Below are 26,011 nucleotides of genomic sequence, written 5' to 3'. Positions count from 1 at the left end.
AAGAAACTCACAGCCCAGAAGAGCCTAAGGATAAATAACAACTAGATATAACATAGAACCCTGAAGAAGATAACTAAAATAGAAAGATCATATCTGTAAACTTGATGCAAGTATGGAGCTCAGGCTGGGCATGCTCGTGCAGGCCAGTCATCTTAGCAATTCAGGCTGAGGCAGGTGGACCACAAGTTCAACGCCAGCCTCAGCAACTTTAATGAGACCCTGCCTCAGGAAAAAACTAAAAGGCTAGAGGGCTGGGGATATAGCTCAGTTAGCAGAGTGCTTGCCTTGTATGCACAAGGCCCTGGGTTCAATTCCTAGTGTCCCCCCCCCCCCAAAAAAAAAAAAAAAAAAAAGGATGAGATGAAACTCAGTGGTAAAATCCCCTGGGTTCAATTCAATCCCCAGTAACACACACACAGGTATGGCACTCATATACGTATTGTTTCATTGGTGGCAACAAATGAACCATATTATAACATAAATAATAGGGGAGACTAGGTGCAGGGTATATGGGAACTCTCTGAACCATCAAGATCTTTGTGAACCTAATACTATCTAAAAATAAAAAAGGATAACAAATTAGATTGGTAGATGACTCAAGGGATATATAGATGGAGAGCCCTAAAATAAAGTAAGTATAATAAAATATTACTGGTAAGATCAAGGTGCTAAACTATATAAGTGTTTGACATAAAATTCTTCTAATTTTACTGTATGTTTGAAAATATGCATAATAAAATGTTGGGGGTTGGGGTTGTGTCTCAGCAGTAGAGTGCTCACCTAGCACATGTGAGGCACTGGGTTCAATCCTTAGCACCACATAAAAATAAATAAAATAAAGGCATTGTGTCCAACTACAACTAAAAAAATATTTTTAAAATGTTGGAAATAAAAAAAAAATGTTGGGGGAAAGATCATTCATGTAACTAAAATATTAACAATGTTAATTTTTTTCTTTTTTGTACTGTAGTCTTTTTATTATTTGCTTATGGACATGATTATACATAGATATATACTTATATATGCATCATATATATTCTCTCTCATTGTTACTATTGAACATTATTTTGGCATAAGGAAGGTTGTTTAAAAACTATACCCTCGGAATACCCCATAACTAGACACTTCACTGCGGGATCCAATTAAGTGTCCATTACCCAGGATGTCTTGGGGACAGGCTGAGAAGATGTTTCTGTCTCTGGAGCACTGAAAAGCCAAAGGGTAGCAGCTGCAGCAGCCACTTGGAGGCTGGTGACCTGGGCTGTGTGGCAGTGGGGAATGTGCTGTAGTGTCTGCACAGGACTCTGCAAGAGCCACAGGCACTTTGGGCCCAGGTATGAGCAACCTTGGCAGCAGCGGACTCCAAGGAGCTGAAGCAGGGCAGGAGGAGGGTCATGGTGATGCCACATGGTATCTGGGAGGAAACCCAAAGGAAATGGTTTTATATCAGGGTCCCAGTTTTATCCCCATTCTAGGCTACTCAGCAAACATGGTGGAGAGAAGCATCCATAGTTACCTTTATATTTTCTGTGCAAATTATGTGAGGGCAACTATAAAAGACCATTACCATCTTGCCTTTTACAAGACTTGTTTCTCATTTTTAAAAACCCCTTATCTTCTTAATTTAATGTGCAACCCTGTTGTCAGGTAGGACCTCCCTGTCATTTCATCTTTTTTTTTTTTTTTTTTTTTTAAAGAGAGAGTGAGATAGGAGAGAGAGAGAGAGAATTTTCAACATTTATTTTTTAGTTCTCGGCGGACACAACATCTCTGTTTGTATGTGGTGCTGAGGATTGAACCCGGGCCGCACGCATGCCAGGCGAGCGCGCTACCGCTTGAGCCACATCCCCAGCCCTCATTTCATCTTTAACTTCTCATTTTCTGGGTTTCCATTACCACATCAGCACCTTGGTTTCACAGCCTGTGAATCTGGATGTGAAACTCCAGCACCTCTCACACCCACTCATGGAAGAGGTTCCTTTTTGCCAAGGACTTGAGGGGCACGATGGAGGAGTTTATGTGGCAATACAAACATCTTCAAATGCTTAGATCTAGCAAAGCTAGAAAAGCTAGAAAGGCCCAAGCAGCAGGGAGGCTCTTAGTGCATCCTGGACATGCTTCAAAGCCTAATCAAAACCGGAAGTCTCTCCAGTTACCAGGAAAAGAGCCACAACAGTGTTTCTGAGTGGAAAATGTTGTTTCAGAATCCAACCAAGTATTGCTAGTTCCTTCTCAGTCGAAATGCAACTATTTATCTTTTACTTGGGAGGGAATTCCTCAGGATAGCTCAGTCTACATACTTTGTAGCATTACTGATGGAGATAGAGCCCCCCTACCCTCTGAAGCACAAATGTCTTATCAAGGCTCTCAATATACTTGCATATCTTACTTACCTACTATGCTTAATACATATCACTGATATTGTGGACCAAGTTTGCTTATATTAACTGTAACTTCCAAGAGCTATTCTAGTAGCAGCATCATGTCCTGAGATCCTTGGCAAGGAGAGCTCCTACACCAGAATAATGCTGTCCAATCATCAAATCACTCCTTATCCAATTTTATTTTCTACTCCCCTTAATTGTGGGAGACCAACCTCGCAGGTGTGACTGAGTTAACTCCCCTGCTGGGTGATGTGGCCTCAGGCACCCATGCTGCTAGATTGCCCCGCTCCTCTAGGGTTCTAATGACTGTGTCTTTGTGCCTGGGTGTGGCTTCCTACAGTCCCATGGGTGGAGCTGTGCTCACCTGTTCCTTTGTATATTAACTCCTTGCCTTGTTTAGGGTAGAATGTTCCATGGAAGTTCCTTGTGTGTGTCCCCTTCTCTTACTCTGCCCTCGAGTGTGGCCTACCCAGATGTCAGTCAACCTGCTGACAGTGGACATCATGAACATAGACTCAGCCCCCTGAAACCTAACCCCTTGCCTCATTTGAATAGCTTCTCTTCAATAAAAGGGGTCAGCGCATGCTCTCTCTCTGTCTTCCTGCGGACCCTTAAGGTCAGAGGAGCCATCACAGGGACCCCAAAGAAAAAGTATTTGTGCCACTTGTGTGGTTATTTTGTGCAGCCCAGTCAGCCCAATTCAACTGGAGTAACCCCTGAACATTTTAGTCGCGAGAACAGAAACCCGGCACTTAATTATACAAAATTAGGATCTGTATATACACATGCTCCTCAATTTACAATGAAGTTATTCTGAATAAACCCATTGTAAGCTGAAATATTATAAGTCGAAATGCACTTAATATAACTAACCTGCTGTATTTCATTGCTTAGCAACACAGTACAATACTGAGCATATGTTGTTCACACTCATGATTGTATATATCTTGGCTCCCTACTATTGCCCAGCCATGTGAGAGAGTATCATAACACATATTGCTAGTCCAGGAAAAGATCATAATTCAAAGTACATATTCTATTGAATGCATATCTCTTCCTCACCATCATAAGATTGAAGAAACCTAAATGAAACCATCCTAAATTGGGACTGTCTTTACTCATTTGGTTTCTGCCAACACATGTTGTCTAGGTTCAATAGCTGTTTCCAGGAACAGTCTCTTTTCTCTCTTGGCAAGCCCATCATTTCTGTTGTGACTGAACCCTCATTATTGGTTTGAAAGTAGATGGGTTAAGATTTTGTAAAGTGAGGTGTTTTATTATAAGGCAAAAATCTCTGTATTGACTTCAAAAGTGGGGTACGCCAAGGAATATTTTACTACAATAGTTCACCTGGAGAGTAGGCCCCTTTTGGAGGTCCAGAGGGGTTAGAGGAATCCTGCAGAGTCAAGATTTTACAAACAGTGGTCCTAGCTGGCACAGTGCTACACACCTGTAATCCCTGTGACTAGAAGGCTGAGGCAGGAGGATTTCAAGTTCAAGGCCAGCCTCAGCAATTTAGTAAGTCCCTAAGCAACTTAGTGAGACCCTGTCTTAAAATAAAAAATAAAAAAGGACTGGGGATGTAGCTCAGAGATAAAGCACCTCTGGGTTTCATCCTCAGTACCTAAATAAATTAATAAATAAACAGTTGTCCATAAATTCTCATTCGAGAACTGAGGATCTCATTGCTCCCCAAATAGAAAGTGACTTTGACATAGCCTATTTGCTGGGATCAAGAATTTCATCTTCACTGAAGCTTTGGTACATTAACATTAAGTTCCAGGTCTTAAACCCAGGAGGTCTGGACTCTGATTGCAGGAGAATCTCTCTGCTCAGAAGGTCCTCTGGCTTTTACACTCAACCTTATATCAATGATTAACCATGCTCAGTCTTCATGGTCTCTCCACAATGTGCTGATAGTAGCCAATAACAGTGATCCCATTCCACCGTCCTCAAATTGCTACTTCCCTGGACCTCTGTAGGCCTGTGGCACTGCAGCCTCCAGTGCCTTCCATTCCAGCAGCATCGCATCCTCACGTTGTAGGTCAGGCTTCTCTGGACTCTCAGCCCCTGACGTTGCCTGCAGGGGAATGTAACAGGAGCTGCCATTGAGAGGCAGTGAGGAAAACATCAAGGGGTAAAGGGGAGTTGGAATTGCAGGGCAGTTGTAACAGAGGCCTCAGCTAGTCCCACGGTGGGTTCTGGAGCCATGACCACCAGCAATGGCTTGAATTGGGGCTCAGGTTGCAGCCACAGTTACTACCCCAAGATGGGCCATAGGTTTGGGTGAGGTAGTTCTCTAGGGAAAGTCTCAAGTATGAACTGGGCAAATGTGTAGGTTGGCCCTGAATGGAGACAACCTACCATGACATCTATCATGGGTAAGGTGACCAGGAACAACCAGGACTGGGCACTAGCCTGGGACACAGGACTAACAGGGCTAAAACTGGAACAGTCCTAAACACAGAAGGACGTTTGGTCATTCCAGAAGCCCTTGTCTTAAGATACTAAAGGATGCTGTGATTTTTATCAATTAATATTTTTCTATAACAATGAAAATATGTTAGTAGTCTATGGATCAATAGTTAAGTTGCTAGGGCTGGGATTGTGACTCAGTGGTAGAGTGCTCACAAAGCACATGTGAGACATTGGGTTAGATCCTCAGCCCCACATAAAAATAAATAAATAAAATAAAGGTATTGTGTCCATCTACAACTAAAAAAAAAAATTTTTTTAAAGTTAAGATGCTGGGCCATTAGATGAATATTAAGGAACAATTCACTACAAAAAGTTACTAGAATTTCTGTGACTAGATTTAACTTCAGTGAGTCATTAAGCAGGAATATTAACACCTCTTCAGTCAGTTCCCTGACGTACAAAAAGTAGAAGTTGCTCAAACAAGGAAAAGAGATCAAATCAGAAAAATTAGAAATATCCTAGATATCAGATTGGCTCTAGGGATAGCATCAGAATCACCTGGGAAACTTACTGCAAATACTGTGTCCCCAGCAGAGTGCTGATTTGGCAACTCTAGAGAGGGGTAAGGGCCCAGGGGAGATGCCCTTTTCACTAGTTCCTTGGGGGCAGGGGGTTGATGCAAGTGACTACAGATCACTCTTTAAGAGATACCATGGGATTTTTTCCATCTACTTTTGATACTAGGGATTGAATCCAGGGGCACTTTGTCTTTGAGGTACATTCCCAGAACCACCCCCACCCACGCCAACCTCTTTTTGAGACAGGGCTCATTAAGTTGCCCAAACTGACCTCAAACTTGAGATCCTCCTAGATCAGCCTCCAGAGGAGCTGGGTTTATAGGCATATATCACCATGCCCAGGTATCTTTCATCCATTTTCCTTTAGCCCATCAATTAATCACCTCTTATGTTTTTAAGTTTCTAACAAGTCAGATTGCCAGATAAAATACAGAACACCCCATTAAATTTGTATTTGAGGTAATCAACAAATAACTTTAGTATGTCTCATGAGAACAAATAATAATAATAATAATAATAATAATAATAATAATAATAATATAAACATAGAATATAATATCTAATAATATTATAATAAAATGTTATATGTACAATCATATACTGCATTACAGTGTTTCACTCAACTCATACCACATAATGATAGTGGTCCCATAAGATCATGTCACCTAGAGAAGTTGTAGCTGTTTCAATTTTTGTGAGTACACTCTGTGACATTCACACAAGAAGCCAATCACCTAGATACATTTCTCAGAAATGTATTCCTTTGTTAGGCAATGCATGACATTAATATTGTTATAAATTGCATATTTAAATTAAATAGATATTAAATATTATAAGTGATATTATAATAAAATATGAGTTGTGTATTGTAAGAAAGTATTTGTTGTTCATTTGAAACTCAAATGTAACTGAGAACTCTGCATTTTTATTTGCTAAATCTGCCAACCCTACAATTGAGGACATTTTCAAACCTACCAAAGCAGATAGGATAATAGAAGAGACTCATATGTAACTATCCCTCTTCCTGGGCATTTATCAGCATTTTGCTCCAGTTATTTTTTATTTAGTTTTTGTGTCTATCATCTCTCATGATATGAGGAAAAAAAATATATATATATTATATATATATATATCCTTAAGCAACTGATTGCGAAGTTGGGGGACAAGGTTCACATTCTTGACATAATTAGCAAAGAGTAAGTACTAAAGTGTGTGATGCTGTCAGTGCCACAGGCATTTAGGGAAAAGGCATCAGCCAGTATTGACTGGAGTGGTCTTGGATGAGGGAACCCAGAGCCGAGATTGTGATAGATTTGTAAAATCTGTATTAATGAAAGCAAGATGAGTAAACAAGTTTTCTAGATAGGATAGCAGCATAGTAGGTGTATTCACTCTGGCTGTGTATTCTCCCTCCATTTGATGGCATTTACCCTTCACTGCTCCCACTTTAATCATCTGGGACCAGAGCAGCTGTTACCCATCAGGCTAATATGGATCAAGAACTGCTGCAAATTACATCATCAGAACAGATTAGCTCTTGAACTTGTCAGCATAATAGCCTTTCGATCTTCTCTGGGTGATTTGTTAATTAACCTCTGGAATGTGCTGTCTTTGATATCATTGGGGAGTTAAATTTTTCTTTGATTGGAAGTAGCCCTCGGGAGGATTATAGATCGATAAGAAAAAAACAAAATTCTATTCAGTTGGCCAGCTTTATGCTAATGCATATGAACTGGCATGGCTATTCGAGCCTACCGGAACATGTCAAATAATAAAGATATATGAAGATGTTCTGTCTCTTGTCTTGAATCACATTAACATTGAAAATGATCTACTTTCTCTGAAAGGGACAATAACACAAAATATGAGTTCTTCCCCAGATAATAAATTAACTTTTTAATTCTCTTCGACTTCAAGTGCAACTTCAAATACTAAGGATGCAAACTAAAAAAAAAAAAAAAAAGTGTTTACGGAAATACAACATAGATTCAGGTTGAGTTGCATTAGATGACCGGGACTCACACTAGTCCCCTTCATGCTCTCTTGTGGTTCACCCAACAGAGGGTAGCCACTATTTTGATTTCCAACAACACAGAACAATTTTTCCTGGTTTACACTTTATATAAATATAATCATACATATATGCACTCTCTTATGTGTCTGGCTTCTTTCACTCAATATTACATTTGTGAGATTTGTAGATGCTAACTTCAAAGTAAATTTTGTTATTAAGTAATATATACTCAAAAATTTTAAATTGCAAAATAGCATATTTTAAATTATTTTTAAAATTGTATGTATGGCCAGGTGTAGTGGTGCACACCTGAAATCCCAGCAACTCGGCAGGCTGAGGCAGGAGGATCACATGTTCAAAGCCAGACTCAGCAACTTAGCAAGGCCTTAAGCAACTCAGTAAGACCCTGTCTCTAAATAAAATACAAAAAAAGGGCCAGGGGTGTTGCTCAGTGGTCAAGTGCCCCTGTATTCAATACCTGGTACAAAAATAAAATTTTATATATGTCTGCACAAAATTCATTTGGTCAAGACCATAAACATTTACAAAAGTCTTGCCTAAAAAGAAAAGCTTTCATTTATTTTTGACACTTTGGTTAATATTTTTATAATGGTCTATTATGATTAATAAGGATTAATTCAATTTCTCCAAAATAATCCTACCTAATTCCAAATGCCTTACAAACTGTGCAGCATCTTTATGACAAGATAAATATAAGGATAAGACAGGTATTTTCCAACAGGTGAACTCAAAAATTTTTCTCATGATGAAGTCACTCTCTGCTCTCCAGGATGAACCTTAGCCTGCCTACTACTGTACCCTTTATCTTTACAAAAGTGACCATCCAATCTCTGGCTCCTTGTGGATGAAATCAGATCAGTTGTGCGGGAAAGAGGAGTTACTTGTTTGACATGTAAGGATACAGAGGGTACCTCACACTCAGTCATCTCTATCATTTCTGGTTCTTCTCTTTCTGGAAGGTGCTCTAGTGAATTGCACCCCAGTTCACACATTGTCTTTCATTGACATAGAATGAGGCAGGATGTGCTGTACCTGTTTTCTCCAACCAGGCAACTTCTGACCTTGTTCTACTCTTTAGTCCTTTGCTCCTTATTTCTGAGCCCCCTCATCCCTCCCTGTCCAGTTGATTTGCTATTAACTGAAAGCCCAACTATCAGAAATTTCTAACCACGGCTGATTAAGAAAGAAAATCACAAATCATCTCCAAAAAATGCAACTGGAGGAAAACTGACCAGAACAACTATTTTGTCACTCTGAGGATAGATAGATTCAAGGCACACAACAATCTTAAAAGCAATTGTACTTGGACAATGACTGAACTTCAGGTACGAAGAGTAAGAGTAGGAGTCTGAGGCGTTCTGTTCTGGGGCTGCTCCCATTCCCCTTGCTTGCTGCACCCAGCTTGGTCAATATGAAAGTTCTGTTGGGCAGAGCAAAGTGAGTACCAACAGCTTCTCTGTTACAGTCCAAGGGACTCATTCCATTTGGAGCACTCATATCTGAAGGGACAGAAAAGCACCAGAAATTATAATTATAATTGATATGGTTTGGGAATGAGATATACCTCCCAAAAGTTCATGTAACAATGCAGATATGTTCACGAGTGAAATTATTAGATTTGATAGCTGCAATCTAACTAGTTGATTAATCCACTTGATGGATTAATAATTTGAATGGATTACTGGGTGGTAACTGTAGACTGCATGGTTGGAGGAAAGTGAGTCTCTAGGGGCATACCCTTGGGGATTATATCTTTAGCTTTCCTTCACCACACCTTTCTACCATGATGCTGTGCCTCATGTCAGGCCCAGAATTATGGAGCCTATTGACCTTGGACTGAATCTGAAATTATGGGCCCCAACTTCTCTTCCTCTAAGTTGTTCTCATCAGGCGTTTGGTCACAGTAACAAAAAGCTGACTGACACAAAAATCTATAGCAATTTTTCTTCTCACTTATTGTCTTCTTTCAAAGGTATGAGATCATGCAAAGCCATAATGATAACATTGTATTGCTGGGTTTATAATATATATATATGAATGTGATATGTGGCAGTAATAACACAAAGAAGGAGGGAGGGAATATAAGAGTATTGAAGCAAAATTAAGTAACTAAGTTAGGGCAATCTGAAATAGATTGTAGAAAGTTAAGATGCATATTATACTTCTTAAATCCCCCAAAATAAAAATATTTTTCAAAACTAACAGAATAATTTAAATGTCACCTAAAACATTTAGTACAAAATAAAATAGTTCAGGAGGAACAGAAGAATAAAAAATACTGTTGACATGGAGAAAACAAATAGAAAAATGTAAAACATTAAGCTGATTACATTGACAATTATATTAAATATGAATAGCCTAAATACCCCAATGAAAAGGCAGAGATTATTAGACTACATAAAAAGGGAAGGGCCTACTATAGATATACTTCATTGATAATGGAAAGTTCCAGACTACCACAATAAAGCAAATATCAAAATAAAGTCACATGAAATGTTTTGATTTTCTAGTGAATAAAAAAGTTATGTTCAAGGTTGGGACTATAGTGATGAAGTGCTTGCCTCTAACATGTGAGGCACTGGGTTCAATCCTTAGCACCACATAAAACTAAATAAATAAAGATATTGTTTCCATCTACAACTAAAAAAATTTTAAAGAAAAGTTATGTCCATACCATACTATAGTCTAATAAATATAAACAGCATTATGTCTAAAAAATAATGTACATATTTTAATTATAAATATATTTTTTTTGTACTGAGGATTGAACCCAGGGGCACTTAACCACTGAGCCACATCCCCAGCCCTTTTTATATTTTATTTAGAGATAGGGTCTCACTAAGTTGCTTAGGGCTTTTATAAGTTGCTAAGCCTGGCTTTGAACTCGAGATCCTCCTGCCTCAGCCTCCTGAACTGCTGGGATTACAGGTGTGCACCACTGCACACAGCTAATTACAAATACCTTTAATTTGTAAAATTTACAATGCCTTCAAAGCACAGTAAAGCAAAGTGTAATATAAAACTATATATGCCTATATATGCCATCCATAAGAGGCTTAGATTCAGACACAAATAGATTACAATGAAAAGGATGGAAAAAGATATATTGTATACACATTAACCATTAGAGAATTGGAATGATTATAATAACACCAGGAAAAATAGACTATAAGACAAGAATTATTCTTGGAGACAAAGGAAAATGTTTCATAATGCTAAGAGTCAAAACTTCAAGAAGAGATAACAATTAGAAATACATGTGAACTTAACAACTAATCCAAAATACATGAAATGAACTGACAGGTACCTTAGATATAACTCAGGTGAAGAAGGAGAGGCAAGGTTATTGTCTGCTGATCACTTCAACTCAGGTCTCCCACCTCATGCTGCCCAGTTACATAGCATTCATCATGATACACTGTGACCACGTGTTTACATGTTAGGTTCTTACAGAGCCTCTTTCCTTCCATATGACCAGTACATAGCACTTTTTTCTGCATTCCCAGCATATATAGAAGAGTCATTTTTGTAACTAATAAGTGAGTGCTATCCCAAGCAGAAGGGGGAGAAACAAAAGATAGCCTAGCATATTCCAGTTACTATAAGTAGTTTCACATATCTTCAGTTGCATTTCCCAAACTAACTTCATTGAAATGTTAGTTTGGTGCTCAGTCTTCACCCACTCCGTTTCTGTCTTAGTTATTCAAATATACATTACTGTGTTTAAATCCACTTATCGGATTTATTTTTTAAATTTTTATTTATTCTTTTTAATTATACATGACAATAGAATGTATTTTGACATATTATACATACATGGAGTATAATGTCCCATTTTTGTGGTTGTACATGATATGGAGTTATACTGGTTGTGTATTCATATATGAACATAGGAAAGTTATGTCTGACTCATTCTACTGTCTTTCCCCACTTATTGGACTTAAATCCAAACTTATTCAGCCTGACTTTCTTCAATATCTTGAGGAAGGACTCCTCAGAAAAGCACCAGGAGATGCTGGTCTGGGATGTCAGATATAAGAGGTGGTGGGAAATGAGCTTGGAAATGTACATCTTGACCAGCCCTGGAGGAACCTGATATAAGATACTAAGGAATTTGAACTTTATTCTACCTCCTACATAAAGCCACTAGATTTTAGACAAGGGAGTAACACTGTCCAATTTGCATTTTATAAGGATCATACTGGCAGAGGTGTAGATGATGAACTGGAGGGAGGCCAGGTCGAGGAACTAGTTGAAAGGTACTGTCAGCCATCCAGGTGGTAATTGTGAAAGTCTGACTAAGACTATGGCCACAGGAATGGGGAGGAGGGGCTAAACAAGAGAACATATTTAGAAAACAGAATTGATAGGTTCATGACTAATTGCATCTCAAGGTAACAGAGAGCAGGATGTCCTTGAAGCCTTCCAGTTTTCTGACCTTGATAATTGGCAGGTGATGGTGATGTTCATCCTGGCAGGGAACAGAAGGGTAGAACAGGGGAAGAGGGATCCAGTTTGGGGATCCAGGGGAGTCCACTTGGAAATTCAGGTGCAGGGTTTGTGAATAGCTCTGGGCTAAATCTGAAAAGTTGAGAGTCACTGGAATACTGCATCAGTTGAATGCATAGGATTCACCGGGGTACTCAGAGGAAATGTATAAGGTGAGAAGAGAGGAAAATGAGCAGGAGGCTGAATCCTGGGAACATCAACCTGTAAGAGATAAATAGTAAACAAGAACACCAAGAAAGAAGAAAGAGAGGGAAGGAAGAATCAAGGTGGGGTAGGGAGAGAATATGATCCACTCAACATTAAATGCTAGAAAAACAGAAAAAAAATGATCCCAGAAATGATAAGGAAAATAGCCATCACATTTGAGAATTTGAAGGTAATTATAACCTCAGGACTGCAATTTCAGTGAAGAGGTGGATTGGTGTCAGATTATGGTGGGTTGAATTGGAGAACCACCATAGGGAAGTGTGGGCAGGGAATGCCCAGACTCTTCCAAGGGGTTTAGCTTTGAAAGGAGAGAGCAGGAGACTAAGCCAGAGGACAGTAATTAAAGGGCAGAGGTCTTCAGAAAGGCTATTTGCTTTAAATTGGAAGACACTTTAGAAGAGCAGGAGAGCTTATTTACGTGCCAAGGGGGAGCCAGAAAAAGGGAGAAAGAGGGAGAAACATCACAGGATTTTTAGGAAGATTGTTAAGGGGACAGGGGGACAAGGGATATAGATCAGGGCCACTGGAATAGGCCCCCAAATATTTTCTTATCCTAGTTTATTTGCCTTCAACTGGAGAATATCCCTGAGACACATTTTAAGGATAGATTCAGAAAAATGGATAAAGAACACTTCTTACATATTTTTGTCCGATCACTATTTATCAGAGATGGCAGTTATCTCTACAATTTTTTAATTCATTAAATCATTCCTCTGATCAATAATCAAGACCATTAAATTGTTTGTAGGGAATAAAAATAGCAACTCATTCAAGCCATTCAGAATCTAGCTTTCACTGCCTTTCACTGCAGCTCCGTCTCCAATCAGGCTGCCATGTTGGCTTGCCTACACATGGGCCTGGCTCACCCTGGTACCTTTGTACTGTTCCTGCCCCACCACAATATTATCCCCTTTATACAGACAGGGAGACTGAGGATAAAATTCCCATCTGTTGTGGCCTACCAGGTCTCTTACATTTGCCTTCTGCCTGTCTCTTCAATTGCATTGACAGCCAGGCTTCCCCACACTCTCTCCTATACTTTTCTACCTCCAGACATTTGCCTGACTTTAACTGCTGAATGGAATGCTCCTTCATGAGCACTTTTTTTTTTAAAGAGAGAGTGAGAGAGGGGAGAGAGAGAGAGATAGAGAGAGAGAGAGAGAGAATTTTTAATATTTATTTTTTAGTTCTCAGCGGACACAACATCTTTGTTGGTATGTGGTGTTGAGGATCGAACCCGGGCCGCACGCATGCCAGGCGAGCGTGCTACCGCTTGAGCCACATCCCCAGCCCCTTCATGAGCACTTTTTTGAGGGTGGCTGTTTCATATCCTGCAGGTCTCAGCCTACGCGTTACTTCATCTCAACTGATGTAGCCCCCAGATCCCAATAGGAGCAAGCCTAATGCACTTCTAACTTTCTTCAAAGCATTGAGAACAATCTGTATTTATTTTATTTACTTTTGTTCACCGCCCTTCCTTTTCCTCCCAACAAAATGGGAGTTCCAGGAGGGCTGGAACCCCCCGCACCTGGTTTTGCCTTCCTGGTCCCCACTTCTAGTCAACAGTGCCTGACCAGAGTTTTAAGACTATGGTTCACGAATAAAAAAGCTTTGCCAGTTTTTCAAAACACAGTTTAAATTGCAACTGTGTGGTGAAAACAAATAATAGATGGAATATATTGAGCGCTTTATTCCAACATACTTTTATTCCAACATATGCTTTATTCCAACATATACAATACTATATTATTTTATTTAATAAGAACCCTCCATTTATCTCTCATAACCCATAAAATAATTATAAGCCAGGCAAACACACTCAGTATTAAGTCACAAGTTAGTCTCTTGCTTTGTTATTTAACATATCACACACACCACTCTTTTTGTACCAATGATATAATTAGTGATTCCCCATAGTCCCATAGTCCAGTGTCAAAGTGCATAGAGAGTTCAAGATATGCTGCTATTGAAGGTCCCTCCAGGGAGATAATATAATAAGAATGTCAAGTTGTCTTTATTACATCAAGACAGACACAGCCAGACATTAGTTAAAGCAATAAAAACAGATTTTATTTAGTAACTACAGACAGGAGGGTAAAGAGCTGAGTTCATTCAGACTTCTAGAGAACTAGGTCTTTTATTAAAGAGAAAATGAGGGAGTAAGGGGAGATGAACAGTAAGGGCTTGACAAGAGTTGGGGAATTGAAAAATTACCAAAAGTAGGAAGAAGGTGTGGTCATGTGAAACCCATCTAGGTTTGCTAACTGGTACTCATAGAAGTTGGGCTCCTACCCTCCCTTAGGTACCAGGAACTTATTTTCAAGTAAGGGCTGGAACAAGCTGTAATTCTTTTGCCAGCCTTCAGTTTTCTCAGGCAGGCATTTTAAGAGGGACTAGAATGTGTCCTTGAGTTGTTAGTGTTTATTCAGATCTTTGCAGGCCAAGGTTGAGGCCTAGTCCAAAAGAGGGCTCAAAGGATCCTGATTAGAGTTTGGTTAAGAAGAGAATATTTGTCAGTTGTAAACTTGGGATAAAAAAATCTAATTCAATTTACAAATGGACTAACCCCATCTACCTACAAAGATGTAAAAAATATTTACAACACAATTTAGTCTTTGAGGTTGAGATATGCAGTTCAACTCCCAGAAGAATTTACTAAAATCTTAACTTTCTAGAAAGAATCGTCTATTCTGTTAAAAAATAAATAACCTATAAAACAAGTTATTTTACACCACACTGTGAACCCATAAGAAAGGGTTCCTAGCATTAAGTGCTAGCTGTTGGGTTTGGAAATGTCTGCTATGCAGTGTTATGGAGTATGAAGCAGGAGCCCTGCAGTGTTGATAAAGATCTCAGGAGCCCCTTCACACAAAGTCCAGGCAGTGGTTTGGGGAAGTTGGAATCTACAGAATTGGTGACTAAAGCTACAAGGATTCTCCCAGATTCTTCTAGATGTTTCTGCTATCTGGAAATTCTCTTCCACACCTCACTGTAAGTTTCAGTTATAACCTACTCCTTTAGGTTTGTGGCTCAGATCAAAAGAAGCCCCCTGGACTCAAAGGAGTCCTCCCTTCATTATAAAAGATGACATGGGGTAATCTGTTCTGTTTATTCAACCTGGGTAGGGCCCTGCCCAAGGCTGGCAGTAAGCTTGGAGTTCCCAAGGACTCTTATCTCTAGCACTCTACCCCTCAGAGCCATGAGAGTCATTTCTAAAATCATCTCAGGCTCTGAGTACACCTAGGAGTAATTTCCTTTTTTGGGTCCCACCCTGGAGCAGATGTGTGCATTTAGGAAAATGTCACCCAACCTGTCTCTCCCTGCTTGACAAGTGAGCTGGAAGCTCCTGTCCGACTGGGTGTTTCCTTGGGGACAGTTTCCCTTCTATGAGAGAGGGTGTTTTCTCTTAATTAGATCTTAAATTCTACAGGCCCAACTGTTCATTACAGTAGAACCTGGGTGATGCTGTATTTTACCAAAGCCTGTTTTCAGCTTCATCTGTGCCAGAGAGGTAATTGAATGCCATGGTTCTAATGACACATTTTCCATTCCAGTTGCTTAAAGTTCCTTTTCTGATAAATAGTTTAGTAATTATCTCTTTGGGTCACCACCTGCCCCCCGGGGGACTGGTCTGCTGGGCTGACCTGTCCTGTTCATGTCATATTAGAGGCCCTGTAAATTAGGAAGAACTCCTGCCATCTCCAGTCATATTATGATGTAGCTTCATTATTTATGAAAGTGGAACGTGACTATCTTTTCTCGCTTTAAATTAGTGAGAGGACAAGGCACCAACAGGGTAGCATCAAAGTGCCAGCTTTTCAAAGTTCTTAAGTGTACAACATTCCAGACTGTAGTTCACGTAAGAGGAAATGAGACAAAATGTAGGGTAGGGTCATGACCTTCCAGGGCTGTCCACAGCAGAGACAAGGTCTGGTATTCACTCAAAGGCTCAAATTTAGATTCTAATAGTATCTCCAAGAGAGATCATTTAAAATACACCATAATGTTGTTGGGGACATAGCTCACAATAGGGAACTTGCCTAGTATGCAAGAGGCCCTGGGATCAAACCCTAGTACCGCAAGCTAACAAAGAAGCCACTCGCAATCCTGCCTTGGGAGCTGCTTTATTTTGTTGTTCCTTTACAACAAAAGTCTGATCCTTAAAAAAATCTCTAAGAGATGCTGGTTCAGGGTCCCGTCAGCCGCAGGAAACAGGGTGAAAGAGTGATTTGGGAAGGCAGGTTTGGACTACAGGAAATTCGGGAACCACTCCAAAGCCTCCGCCATTTGCTCCCGGCGCCGCGGCGGGAGCCGGGTCGTGGGAAGTGCTAGAGATCAGCCCGGGCAGCTGACGTCACAGCCCCTCCACTACCTGAAGCAGAGCCTGGGCAGCCCGGGGGCGGGGCCTCGGAGGCTTGGGGGCGGGGCCGAGGCGGGCGCGGGCTGCAGGAAGGAAATACGCAGGCTGGCTGACTTGGGTTGGCTCCTGCTGGAGGCGGTGTCGGGCTCCGCCGGAACTCCAGGGCTGACCTCGGCCAACTGCTCCAGCAGCGCGCGAGGGCTGTGGCTTCTTGCGGTTCCGACCACCGGAAGGACCGGCCTCTGCGCTGCTGGCATCTGCCCAAGGCCAAGCTGTTGCGGCTGCGAACGGGTCCATTTTTTGCTTCCTTTTTTTTTTTTTTTTCCTAAATGGGATTGAACTCAGGGGCACTTGGGTACTGAGGCACACCCCAGCCCTATTTTGTATTTTATTTAGAGAAGGGTCTTACTGAGTTGCTTAGCACCTCGCCATTGCTGAGGCTGGCTTTGAACTCGCGATCCTACTGTCTCAGCTTCCCGAGCCGCTGTGATTACAACTTGCGCCACCACGACTGGCCCCCCCCCTTTTTTTTCCCCCTTGGTTCATCCGGAAAAGCGAAAGGTGCAGAAGCAAAGCGACGGATACATGCATCTACTGTGTCCCTGCACGTGCGTGGTCCCAAGGGCTTGTGTTGTTTGCTGGTACCCACCATTAAAACGGTTTCAGGGCATACCAGTGTGTGTGGGGGTTTTCCCCAAAGTGAAAATTAGTTGTTTAGCCATTTCCAAGCTTGTACTTTGGGGAAAAGGTCCTCATACAGTAATGTTTCTTTCCGCACCCCATGGCTTAGAGTTTGACAGAACCTGGCTCCCCTGGGTTTACACCTCCCAGAGTTCTGGATGCCTGCTGGGAACAGTTTCCAGACACTGCCAATTTCGCCTATATTGAATGCCCTGCATCCTGATTTTTGTGTCTCATAGATCCTTGACTCAGTGAGACAGTCTTAAGGTTTAGCTGAATGCCACAGCCCGGCCTCTTGATGCAGTCTGAATCCAGCAGATGTGAAGAGGAGACCCCATCCCTCTTGTGGGGTTTGGATCCTGTATTTCTAGCCTTTGCAAAACTCTACATCAGGGATATCCTGGGCATGAAGGAATCCCGCCAAGTGCCAGGTATGTGACTGGTCAGCCAGATGGATCCCTGTGTTGCATCTGCACCCTCTTTCCCAAAAGTTGCAGAAAGCAGAGGCTTAGATGCTTTAAAAAGAATCCTCTCTGCTTAGAACATGACCTAGTTTGGACCTTGGAATGAGTTAAAGCAGTCTCAAATTAAAAAAAAAAAAAAAAAAAAAAAAGATGCCCTGGGGAAGTTACCTTTGTATTAAGGAAGCTTTTTGCCTGTGTTCAAGGTCTTCCATATTTAAAAATGTTCAGTTGTCTTTCTTTGGATCTGCCCTTGGTGTTAAAAATCATCAAACCAGATGTTCCTAGGCCTCTTGTGTCACCTGCCTTTGTGAGTGACCCATCTTCTGTAAATCTTAGATTTCTTCATTGTAAAAATGGTTATTAACCATGATTGATTTTGTGGGAGTTTGTTTTGAATTAATCAGAATCAAAGAACTATGAACTCCATAGGGTAAGGACATCGTCTGTCTTGTTCACCTATGTAATCACAGTGCTTTAAGCAGTGCCTGGCATGTAGTGAGGGAGCCCTCAAGAAAAGGCAATTGAAACAACAAATTACACATATAAAGATAAATAAAAGTTGTTCATTAGGCCAGGGGCTGTGGTGCACTCTTGTAATCCCAGCAATTTGGGAGGGTGAGGCAGAGGATTGCAAGTTCAAGGGCAGCCTGGGCAATTTAGTGAGATCCTGTCACAAAATTAAAAGGGCTAGGGATGTAATGGAGTGCCCCTGGGTTCAAGCTTCAGTACCTCAAAATAAAATTTGGTAGAGTAATGGCTACTACAAAGGCTTATCATACCTTAAAAGTACAACAAATAGAGTTTGGGGTAAATTTGAATAACTGGAATAGCTGTGGGTGTGTCTTCACATGTTTACTGTGCTATACTGTAACAGTGGTCCACTTTATGCTTTGAATAAAGCCCTTGCTGCTCTGCCACTGCGAATTATTTTTAAAATAAACATGTTTGTTTCCCTTTCTCTCTCCCTGCTACTCTCTAATCTCTCTCTCGCTCCCTAATCTCAGAGGAAACTTCCCCATTTTAGGCAGATTTATCTGTCCTTGAATACACAACCACCATCCCAAGGAAGTGAAGTAATTCAGACTTTGGGGATGGTACCAGAAGATCTCTGAATTTACTGTCTTCCAAATTAACAAATGAATCACAACTTCTACAGAGAACACATGGAATGTAACCTTTGAATCCCTTCTTTAAAAGCCCCCTATTCCTGCTGTTGAGCAGAATCACACAGCCTTTGGGACGGGAGTTGTCTGTGTTTCTCCTTTATTAGCAAAGCAATACACCTTCTCTTTCCTTTTTCTCAAAACTGTCCTTGGGGCTGGGGTTGTGGCTCAGTGGTAGAGTGCTCTCCTAGCACTCCAAAGGTGCTGGCTTCAATCCTCAGCACCACATAAAAATAAATAAAGGTATTGTGTCCAACTACAACTAAAAAAAAAATTAAAAAACAAACTGTGTCCTTGTAATTGGTTTGGCATCAGGGACAAGGACCAAGCTTCAAAAACAGTATGAGAAGTTTGGTTATACACTTTTTTTTTTTTTTTTTTTTTTTTTTTGGTGCTGGGAATTGAACCCAGGGCCTTGTGCATGCCAGGCAGGCACTCTGCCAACTGAGCTATATCCCTAGCCCTCAGTTGTACTCTTTTTGCTACTTTGAGTGAAGCTTTCCAATCAATAGCTTTTTAAATATCAAGCTATGTGCCAGAATGGTCAATGATCTTGAGTATCCACAGGTTTAAGTGGTGAACTTTTATGTGATTCCACTTATATGTACAAATATATCTGAATGGTTTTAACACTGAAGCCTTTTGTACAAATTTTTTTTCACCACACCTTTATTTCCTAATTATTGTTGGACATGGTCTGGTTTTTTCCTTGGAAGGTAGCCAGCCTCCCCCGTAGTTTTCTGCTTTCCTGAACAATCTGGTATGCTGAGGCTTAGATGAGCTTTCTTGGCTAGTGATCTTATATTGATATGTCAGAGGATGATGTGTACTGGAGATATAGAAGTTTCACATTTGGACCTTCCCAAACCTTACCCTTTTCTATCTCTTCATTTAACTGGTGCTGAGTTGTATTCTTTATTATAAAACTGTACTCCTAAGTATAACATCTTTCTAAGTTCCAGCAAATTACCAAATCTGAGGGATTCATGGGAATCCCTAGATTTATAGCCAGTTGGTCAGAATGCAGATGGTCAGAGGATTCCCTCAAAACTTGGGGCTAGTGCCTGAAGTGAGAGCAGTCTTGTAAGGGTTTGTATCCTAAACCTGTGAAATTTAACCTGGCTGGAGACTTAGTGTTAGAATTGCATTGCAAAATGTCATCTCCCTTAATCTGTGAATTTAGGGTTGAACTTATAAAAATATTGTAAAGTTTCTATGGTGGTGGTAATGCTTAGGTTTGGGGGAGTTTCTGCATTTAAAAAAAACAAAAATAACAGCTCATAACATGAAAAAAAGTCTTTGTTTCAAATGTTCCTATAATGTCAAATTTCAAATATTAGACAAATAACAGCTTTGTTTTTCTTCTGCTCTTATATCATACACAACACAGAAGATTTCTCCGATCCCAAAAGATGTGAGGTTTTTCTCCTCATCAGAAAGCAAGCAGCAGGTTCTGCCATGGAACCAGCTGGGCATCCTATAGTCCAATTTTTTTTTTTTTTTTTTTTTTTTTGGTACCATGGATTGAACTCAAGGGCATTCGGCCACTGAGCCACATCCTCAGTCCTATTTTTTGTATTTTATTTAGAACAGGATCTCACTGAGTTGCTTAACACCTTGCTTTTGCTGAGGCTGGCTTTTAACTTGTGATTCTCTTAAGTTTTGATGTTATCTACCTGGAGATAGTGTCAGATCCCACAGGTTGAGGGTTCTGTCCCCAAGACTTCCCCTGCACAACTTCTGATGCCAGTTGCAAGTCCTGGGATGTTTTTATCTGTTCTTCTGACAAAGTGGCTATAAATTAGTGTTTCCACAACCCCTTCTTCAGGTTCAACTAATTTGCTTGAACAGCTCTTAGGACTCAGGGAACACTTATATTTACTGGGTGACTATAAAGGACATTCTAAAGGATGGAGATGAAGAAATGCATATTTAAGTTATGAGAGAAGTTCTGCTGAGCTTCCACGCCCTCTCCAGATGTGCTGCCCTCTAGGAATCTCCATGTTCAACTACCTGAAAGCTCTGAAAACCTTATATTATGGCATCTTATTGGAGACTTATTTGCATAGGCATAATGGGAGCATGGATAACTGGAGAAATATGATTGGACAATAAGGATAGGATGTAATGCTAAGAGACTAGGTGGGGAGACCCAGCAAGGCCCTTCTGTTTAGATTCTTCTTGGCCTCTCTATCCAGTATCTTGCCTCCAAGGTATGTGGCAGGACCCCTTTGAAATGAGGAGGGTCTTAAGACCTACCCCTGGACAAAGTAGGTCAGAGAATTCCCTTTGGCCATCTAAAGCAAGGGAAAACAAAAACCAATCCCTCATAGATAGCCAGGTATGACTGTATTTATAAGGATTATATTAAATGAATCTATATTTTAAAAGTATTTTATTAGTAATTTTATTGCTGTCATATTTCAATAAGAGCAATTATACATCAGTAAAATAACAGTTAAGCTGAAAATAGATCCATCAAAAGTATCTTTTAAGAGAAAAAAATAGGCAAATAAGTTGCTGTGGTCATGGATGTTCAGGGTCTGCTGTTTGAAATCTGAGTCAAATCTATTGGTGACCCCAGGTCCCTCAGTTGTCACAGCTTGACCTTTCTCCTCTCAATGGTGTGAGGCTCCAGGGACCCCCTGGTTTTTGTAGGCCTCTGTGGGCTGTATGTGGATCAGCAGGAGCAAGGGGACCCCTTGGAAAAGGCTGGAGCAGGAACTTGGTGTCAGCTAGCATTTGTCTGTTGTGATCATTTTCCTAGCCTGTTGGGCTTTCTCTCACTTGACAGGGCTGTCATCCAGCTCCCTTGAGCTCTCTTCTCATAGGAGAGCTCTCACTCTGATGGAAGGAAGTGGTTCTCTAATTCTTTTTCTGTGTTCTTGGCCCTCTTCTTATAGAGGCCACGCATCTCTGTTTGTGTGGTTCATGTTTCCGTGTACTTTGAGACATTTCTTCTGTCTTTGTAAGCAGTGTATTTCCTCCTCAGTGAATTTTCTCAGAGTTTTAAATGCAAACCATGTGTTATTTTCTTATACAGCTGTTGTCTTTTGTTCTGATTCTCATAAGTTTTTTTTTTCTTGCATCAATCCTTGGAGACGCAACATTTTTTGTTGCATCCTCAAGAGACTATATATCTTTTCAAAGGCAAGCCATTGTCAATTCACGAGGTAAAAGTTTATGGGGCCCACATCTGTCTTTTTTCAAAGAAGTCTACCGTGTCCTTAAGAAAAGAACTGTTCAGATTTTTATCAAGTGTTACCAGATACAGAGTTTGTAACATCAGAGGAGAGGCAACTTGGGGACATCTTTGGCTTGTGTCACTAGTCCAGTCACCTCACCTTCTTTTCCATAGACTTCAACCTAGGCAAAGCACCTTTTGTCTAGCTCTTTCCCCCATCTTAAACGTCTTAAAATTTCATGGTTTTTCTGTGGATCCACTTTGTTCCCATTCAACCCAAATATTCCTGGATAGGGGTGACTCTCCTTTTGGGGAGACTCAGGCTCCTTCCCTTGTGTGACTGCCATTTTCAGCTCATGGCCTCCAAAGCTGCCCTGGGGATGATCTTCCATCCACCAAGTCATTTTTAGAAGTTGCCCTTTGCAGACGCAGACGGAGAGGAGTCTGCTTTGGACTAAATTTACTCTGTTTTCTTTCTTTAGACAAATATCTCATTCTCTTAGTGCCTCTGGCAGGCTAAGGCTCAGGGGCTCCTGTCTATACCTGGGACTCTGCCATGAGTGACTCATCTCTAATCATCCTAAAGGGGAACAAGAGAACCACCCACAGGGGACAGTTTGGATTCAGGCCACAGGTCCCACTGTGGCTTGAAATCCATAGGCTCTGACCAAACTTGGTGGGAAGGGGAGGAGGTGGCCAGATGCCTGAAGTGACCATGGCTTCTTTGTTTACATTTTATGCATTTATTTAAAAAGGAAACGGCCAAAACTGGGTGCAGTGACACTTACCTGTAATCCCAGTGATTCAGGAGGTGGAGGCAAGAGGATCACAAGTTGAGGGCCATCCTGGGCAGTTTAGCAAGGCTCTAAGCAACTTAGCAAGACCCCATCTCAAAATCAACAAAAAGGCTAGCATATAGCTCAGTGTAAAGTGCTCCTGGATTCAATCCCCAGTGCCAAAAAGAAAAAAGAAAGAAAGAAATGGCCATTTAAAAGTTTATAACCTGTTTCTGAAAATAAACTATTAGCTACCGGTAAGAGAGGCCAGAGAGGAGGTCAGTCAGGACCCTTTGTGCAGGTGGCAGGAACACAGTGTTTAAGCTACCATGGAAAGCTCAGGTAAGAATATGAGGGTCCCAGAAAGAGGTGCTGCAGAAGTCAGGAGCTTTGGGACTTCAGATCAGAGTCAGGGACTCAGGTAGGGTCCCTCTGTCTGCCTCTGTCACCAGGTCTGAAAAAGGCTGTGGGTTTAGTTGGGTGGGTTCCCCAGTCAGGTTTCTCCCTTGGCAGAACTTTGACTGACAGCATCTGTAGTTTGGGTTTTGAAAACAGAGTTTTGAAAAGAGAGGTTTTTGAATTACAATCTGCTGGCCCTGAAGAGTAGTATTTTGTAACCTATGTGTCATCTCCTTTTTTTTTTACAAAAGGAAAAAAAAGGGGGGGTTCTGGCCAGTTCACAGAAATGATGACTGGTTTCTTAGAAAAGCACTGGTTTAAAAAAGCCCAGAAGCCTTTCTCATGGTTTCCTTTCTCTTTCTCAAAATGCAGTCCTGTGTGGGTCCCATCAGATACCGGCTGTTGGTAGGCCCTTGTGAGCCTTCTTCATGAAGGTACATTTCTTTCTTTCTTTTTAAATTTATACATAACAGCAGATTGCATTACAATTCTTTTTTTTTTAATATTTATTTTTTAGTTATTGACGGACACAACATCTTTGTTGGTATGTGGTGCTGAGGATCGAACCCGGGCCGCACGCATGCCAGGCAAGCGCGCTACCGCTCGAGCCACATCCCCAGCCCCTACAATTCTTATTACATATATAGAGCACAATTTTTCATATCTCTGGTTGTATACATAGTATATTCACACCAATTCGTGTCTTTATACATGTACATTTCATAGTCACAACGGGAAGCAAATTCACCAAATCTAGTTGGGCAACATCATTTTTTTTCTGCACTACTCCAGACTTCTTTAAAGCCAAGCTTTCTGCCTCTGACCCTTGAGGAAAAAACCTTTAATTTTCTTGTAACTTGCCATTTGGCAAGGACTGTTTCTTTATCTTTTTCTTTTTACAGGGGAGGGGGGTGGCTACCAGGGATTGAACTCAGGGGCACTTGACCACTGAGCCACTTCATAAGCCCTATTTTGTATTTTATTTAGAGACAGGGTCTCACTGAGTCGCTTAGCACCTCGCTTTTGCTGGGGCTGGTTTTGAACTCGTGATCCTCCTGCCTCAGCTTCCTGAGCCATTAGGAATATAGGCATGTGTGGCAACTGTTTCTTAAGATTGGAATTTCAGCAAATAGCATACCACAGTGTGCTAGGAGCCACAAGCAAATATACGATGTATGGCACCTTTGGTTGTAAAGTGACGCCAGCTAGCCACTGAGATATGATTATGTTAAGATTTACATTCATATGGAAATTGGACTCCCGCTGTTCACCCTGGCCTGCTACCGGACTCATGTTACCGGTACTCATGGAGAGTTCCCATTGGTTGGGGAAGGATAGTAGGAGGAAATTCCGGGGGAGGTCCGGTGGACCCCCGGTTCCGGGAGACGGGAGGTTCTGGTAGACGCCCGCGTGGGAGGACCGGGTTTGGCTTACCGGCACCTACAGAGTCTTGGCGGCTTTTTCAAAATAAAGTTTTGTTCCTGCTTGAGTGGCTCGTGATTCTGTGCCCAGCCAAGACTGCGGCATTTGGTGGCCCGTACGGGGAACGCCTGAAGCTTAGAGGTGAGTAAAATTGCTCGCCCCTGAGGGAAGGCGACAGGATGGGTGCCCATCTCAAAAAACAATGTGTTCTTGTTTTGATTTATTTTGTTTTTATTTCGAGCTCCCTAGCCCTAGAATTTTCTCAGGCGAACTGGGAAAAATGGTTGGCTCAAGGTTTGAAGTTATTCGGCCCTGAGAAAGAGAAAATCGATACAACCATTCTCTGCTCCGTTTTTGTTTCATTCTGTTTCGGCTTTGTTTTATCCTATCTTATTGGGTTACGTTACCTTTTTAGTAGATTAGAATCCAGTAAAAAACAAACCGAAAAACTGTTAAATAAATTGTTAGAGGTCCAGACTATGGTAGAAAAAACGCTAGGTCAAGCAAAAGAGAAGGTCTCTCAAGCTAGTCAGACAGAAAAAAATTTAAAGAAAGCAAGCTTAGAGGAAAAGCAGCCATCAGGTGGAGAATTACAACAGGGGGTTGCTACTAACTCCGTTCTATCACCAGAGGGCATAATTCAACCAACAGCTCCATCTACCGCTGAGCGGCCCTCAACTCCCATAGTTGATGGACGGAATTCTGAGACAGAACCCCAAAGATTAGCATGCCCTGTACTTGAGCAGGCAGGAGGGCAACGAATTCACCGTACTTTAGATTTCAAAACAATAAAGCAATTAAAGGAGGCTATAACAACCTATGGGCCGCAAGCTCCCTTCACAATAAGCATGGTCGAATCTGTTACCAACTTGGACATGACACCAGCAGATTGGGCTAACATGTGTCGATCTGTGCTAAACGGAGGACAATATTTGTTATGGAAGGTTGCCAATGAGGAATTTTGCATGGAGACAGCTAGGCGAAATGCAGAAGCTGGTTACCCTCAAAGAAATATAGATATGCTATTGGGAAAGGGACCTTATGAGGGTCAAAGACAGCAAATTGAATATGACCCTGGCGTATACGCACAAATTGCTGTAGATGCAGTTAGGGCATGGAAAACTTTACAGGGGCATAGAGACTTACAAGGTCAATTATCTAAGGTAATACAAGGAACTAATGAACCTTACGCTGAATTTGTAGATAGACTTATTCAGTCAGCCTCTAGGATATTTGGTAATACAGAAGAGGTAATGCCATTTATAAAACAACTGGCTTATGACCAAGCAAATCGTTGCTGCAGAGAGGTCATTAGACCATGGAGACATGAAGATTTAAACACATATATTAAATTATGTAGAGACATTAATGAACAAGGGCAAGTCTTAGCAGCAGTACAACAGGCTTTAGATGCCAGGCCAAAAACATGCT

The 26,011-nt window shown here is 41.1% G+C and overlaps 1 protein-coding gene across 3 annotated transcripts in view; it reads left to right on the top strand.

Annotated features, from left to right (window-relative positions):
• The first annotated feature begins 16,626 nt into the window (after window positions 1-16,626).
• The window catches only part of STN1 (STN1 subunit of CST complex), a 45,062-nt gene continuing 35,677 nt past the window's right edge, over window positions 16,627-26,011 (top strand). The window contains exons 1-2 of one of the 3 annotated variants that reach the window (XM_081268344.1): window positions 16,627-16,782; window positions 17,412-17,603. In XM_081268344.1, coding sequence (XP_081124470.1) covers window positions 17,450-17,603 — 154 coding nt within the window. In that variant the 5' untranslated portion in view covers window positions 16,627-16,782; window positions 17,412-17,449. Of the gene's footprint in view, window positions 17,100-17,411; window positions 17,604-23,536; window positions 23,593-26,011 lie in introns of those variants that run through there. The other 2 variants (XM_081268343.1, XM_081268345.1) reach the window with 2 other exon arrangements.

This window comes from Spermophilus citellus (assembly GCF_964194105.1).
Source record: "Spermophilus citellus genome assembly, chromosome: 15".
Lineage (NCBI taxonomy): Eukaryota > Metazoa > Chordata > Mammalia > Rodentia > Sciuridae > Spermophilus > Spermophilus citellus.
Note: the sequence above shows the minus strand (reverse complement) of the source record. Positions and strands in the feature narration are given on the sequence as shown.